The sequence below is a fragment of the Papilio polytes genome, unplaced genomic scaffold (assembly GCF_000836215.1).
Source record: "Papilio polytes unplaced genomic scaffold, Ppol_1.0 DF823912.1, whole genome shotgun sequence".
Classification (NCBI taxonomy): domain Eukaryota; kingdom Metazoa; phylum Arthropoda; class Insecta; order Lepidoptera; family Papilionidae; genus Papilio; species Papilio polytes.
In genome coordinates this window covers 830,331-834,463 of record NW_013525292.1, presented here as the reverse complement: position 1 = coordinate 834,463, position 4,133 = coordinate 830,331, and the positions used below count along the sequence as shown (strand labels likewise).

Below are 4,133 nucleotides of genomic sequence, written 5' to 3'. Positions count from 1 at the left end.
AAAAAAAAAAAAAAAAAAAGTAGTGTTACGTCATCATTTTTGACCAACTTCCCAAAAGAAGGAGGTACTCAATTCGTCTGTATGTTTTTTTTGTTTTATGTGTGTTACGGCATAACACTGCCGCTAGTGGACCGATTTTGATAATTCTTTTTTTCTCCGAAAGGTTATGCTTGCAGGTGGGTCCTATTCTTAAGTTTAAAATACAGTGTAATTTCTAAGCGCTATTTCAGGTCTAGTCTTGAAGAATCATAATAAACTTCCTTACCGTTATTGTAACGACATTGTAAAAGTCTAGATCTGAATTGCAAATTAATCTGTTTGTCACAATTTATTAGTCAGACTTTGTAGATATTGCATAATAAAAACACGTTTAAAATATTCAATGGATTTACATTTTGTTACATAATGGGATAAATCACTTACTTAAGTGAAACAGTAATTGTTTTCACTAATTTTATGTATTTAGAATTGTTATTCATATTAAAAAAAGGTACCAACATTTGTATCAGATTTTCTGAATTCAATTGCAAACTTGTCTTTTATTAGACAGAATAAAAAATGTCACACCAACGATTTTATTTATATACGAAAGTACAAAAAAAACAATCAATCGTTACATTTTATTGTATAGTAAAAAGGTGCATATTTATTTTTAAATTCCCAGTTTTTCTTCAATCATTTTTTTCTCATCTATCGTTTCTTGGCTGTTTATCCTTGGGTAAGAGAGTGCTCAAAGCCGCGCACACTGTAAAAACAATATTTCTATTTATAAAGTAAACAACGCTTTTGTTAATGAAAAAAAAAAACCACAAAGATAAAAGAAGAAAATTAAAAAGTAAGGTTTTGTTATCTGTGTTTCCATTTGTACCAAAGTAACTATGCTATAGTGTGTCTAAATAATTTAGATTAGTTTGACAATTCACTTCAAATTTAGTAGGGATGGCTGTGTAAAATCAGTCATGAATCTTATCGATTTTAGATTTTTATTCTTATAGAAATTGGATTGGATATGCATGTTTGTTTCGTCACTACGATGCCTGTCTATTAAGTACGGCATTTACCTACACACAAATTGAATTCGATACTTCATATGCGTCATTTATCAAACTAATCTAATTTATTTAGACAAACTATATCGTATACTATCTCAACAGGTGAGTTACCAACATAGTAACAAAAATGACAGATAAAAGATTTAAAAAAAAAGTAATTCAAAAGCATCTTACAGAACAGCATAGCAGCAAAGCCGTATAAGGTAGCCGTACAGGAGCGAGCCAAGAAGATGCCGGCTGCGTTCGCACCCACCACTGATCCTAGGCGACCAAACATGAGCACCGCGCCTACCGCCGTACCTCTGCAGTCAGAGTGACAAATGGATTGCGGTTTATTTTAGTTTATTCACTGTTTCGATTGATGTTTTTAAGTCTGGTTAAAAAAACGATTGAAATAGCAATCTACAATAGGATTTATTGCCATTTAGAAGGCGACCCATTAACGTTTGTTCTTAAATTAATACAAAGTATCATTAGATAGGGGATTTTTAAAGAGATGGTAAAACAAACACGTTTTCGTTAACGACTCTGTCCGCGTGGAACAAAATAAAAATAACCTCTGTGTTCTTCCAGACTTTGCTGTTAATCTGTGCCTTTCATCGAGATCTATTCAGCAGTCTGAGTAACAAACTCTTATTAGTAATAAATAAGATAAGTCGTCATTTTTCTGTCTATTTTCCACGCGATGTATTTATTTTTAATTCAGTTACTAATACATAAAACAACACTGCGTAGTTTTCTTTATTTAAATAGCGATTTTTGTATCATATTTTGTATACATTTCACTTATCGTGTTTTGTCGAAATGGCTAATACGCATAGATTACAGCCATCTCTGCGACTAGGGTTTCCCCACATATAGCAAACATTAGTTTATATTTGTTTAATATTAATTGTAGTATATTACAATCAACAGTAAACATTATGCTATCACAAACACGTTTACATGTCAACTGTTATTTAATGAGATTTACAAAATATATTAAAAATATTACAAAGTAACCGTGTATTTTTGACCGACTTCCCAAAAGAAGGAGGTACTCAATTCATCTGTATGTTTTTTTTTATTCTTTTTTTATCCGAAAGGTAATGCTTGCAGGTGGGTCCCATTTTTTTGGTTGATTTTTTTATTCTGTTATCATACCTCAAATTGGTAGGGAAGAGATGGACGGCGTAAGCGGTGAGCGGGCCCAAACCGAGCGCGGTAATTTGCAGCGCGGACATTGATATGCCAGCTACCAACCTGACAAACAAAATTAAACACCACTGATGAAATAGTTGGATGAAAAAAGTATTAACTAACTCTGTTGAAAATATAATTAGACTTTCTAAATAGGTAACAATTCAGAAGCAAAACATTATTTAAAACCTCTTTGTTCAATTTAAATACAGCTTTATAACCCCAAGAAAAAGATTATTTATTTACAACTATGTTTCCCCGCGTCTCCATTTGCATGAAATTAAAAAAGTAACAAGTCAATGTGTTTCAGACTATGTTTGTACATCTATGACAAATTTAATTGAAATGTGTTGAGCACTTTAGGCAACAAACTCGAACAAACTCCATCTATCAAAACTTTTTGGCATTTATAATTAGTGAAACAACAATAAATATATGACCAACAAGTTAAAACAAAAGAATTAATAGAGAAATATGAATACCTATTAGTGGTCAACTCAGCATTAATGCAGGCTGCACCAACGAGCAGGAACATAATGATAAGCTGAGCCTTCTTGGAGACAGGAGTGAGGCTGAGCAGCAGAACCAGCGCGCCGTACACCAGCGTCGCGCACACCATGATCTCGAATGTTCCGCGGGATATTGTAGCGTTGCATCTGGTGCTGGTCTGATAATGATCAAATATTAGATTATTTATAAGAAAAAATCAATAATAGTTTATTTAAAAGAATAGGCAATACAAATGGACAAATAAGGGCTCAAGCTCACCAAATACTTTCGTAAAAGAAAGTTATGTTACAGACATATTTCTTAGATTAGCTTTTCATTATATTCTTAATGAACTACTTATAAAAGAAAACTGACAAAATAAACGGACATAATTTTTTAAATCATCTCTTGTATAAATATTATAATATACCGTATTAACATGTAGATTGATAACTTCACAAATGGTGCCGTAAGCGGTGTTCGATGGCTTCAGAAGTTTGTTGATGGTGTCCGGCGTGAACAAGTAAAGACCGTTCAGTCTGAAACATTAAGTTTACGTTCTTGTTTCAAACCTTTACTACCTTCGCTCGCGACTCCGTCCGCTTGGAATTAAAAAACCAAAAGGACAACATCTACACCAAATTTCATCAAAATCAGTTCAGCCGTTTAGGCTACAAACTCTAACAAACATCCATCCATCTAAACTATCGCATTTATAATATTAGTATGAAGTATGTTGGGATGACATTTTGAAACTTTCGACTACTACATAAGTAGCCAACACTTTTCAACACAAGTAATTAATAATAATTAAAATAAAATAACACTTTTCAACACAACTAATTATTATTAATTACTTGTGTTAAGAAGTGTTGGCTTAGTAGAACCAACATAAGTACTTATACTTAATTCGATTCTGACCGCAGTAGGTTAAGTGTACTTACAAAGAGAGCAAGCCGAACATAAGAAAGCCGAGTAGTGCAAGCCATTGGAGATGTGGAGGACGTAACAATGATAATACGGAGCTTTTGTTCTGTATAATTTCTACTATCTCCTTTCCGCTGTCGTCAACTGATTGCTTCAAAGCAGTTACCTAGAAATATTGATAAAACTATATTTAGTTTGGTTACCAATATAACACATATGAATATCACAGAGTAGTTATAAACGAAACATAAAATTATATACACTGAAGATATGCAGATTGATTATTTATTTTCCGTTTCATATTCTACAAATGAAAGTCTTATTCCCGGTAAGTGAATGACACGCAGATCTAAAATATTGATGCGAGAAACTGCAAGCTATTATAAAGTTTGGATAACACTTACACCGAAACTTTCTTTGTCGCAACCAGTGTTGACTGCATAAATGTACTTCAACACATCCAACGCCTCGTCATACTTGTGCTTG

General features: G+C 32.9%; 1 protein-coding gene across 1 annotated transcript; it reads right to left on the bottom strand.

The window, feature by feature from the left end:
• Positions 1 to 643: 643 nt before the first annotated feature.
• LOC106102721 (gentisate transporter-like) lies at positions 644 to 4,127 on the bottom strand. Its single transcript, XM_013282273.1, has 7 exons — positions 4,052 to 4,127; positions 3,665 to 3,813; positions 3,151 to 3,259; positions 2,714 to 2,898; positions 2,196 to 2,294; positions 1,227 to 1,354; positions 644 to 745 (listed from the first exon to the last, which is right to left on the bottom strand). The coding sequence occupies exons 2-7, from the start codon at positions 3,682 to 3,684 to the stop codon at positions 687 to 689; spliced, it is 600 nt and encodes a 199-aa protein (XP_013137727.1). The 5' UTR covers positions 3,685 to 3,813; positions 4,052 to 4,127; the 3' UTR covers positions 644 to 686.
• Between the last annotated feature and the right edge of the window lie 6 nt (positions 4,128 to 4,133).

Excerpts from the sequence above, each read along its gene's own strand:
- LOC106102721 (XM_013282273.1), bottom strand. The coding sequence starts at position 3,684 with ATGTTCGGCTTGCTCTCTTT. Across the intron at positions 1,355-2,195 it reads CTCTTCCCTACCAATTTGAG|AGGTACGGCGGTAGGCGCGG; the intron begins GTATGATAACAG and ends CTCTGACTGCAG. Across the intron at positions 746-1,226 it reads CTTTGCTGCTATGCTGTTCT|TGTGCGCGGCTTTGAGCACT; the intron begins GTAAGATGCTTT and ends TTGTTTTTACAG.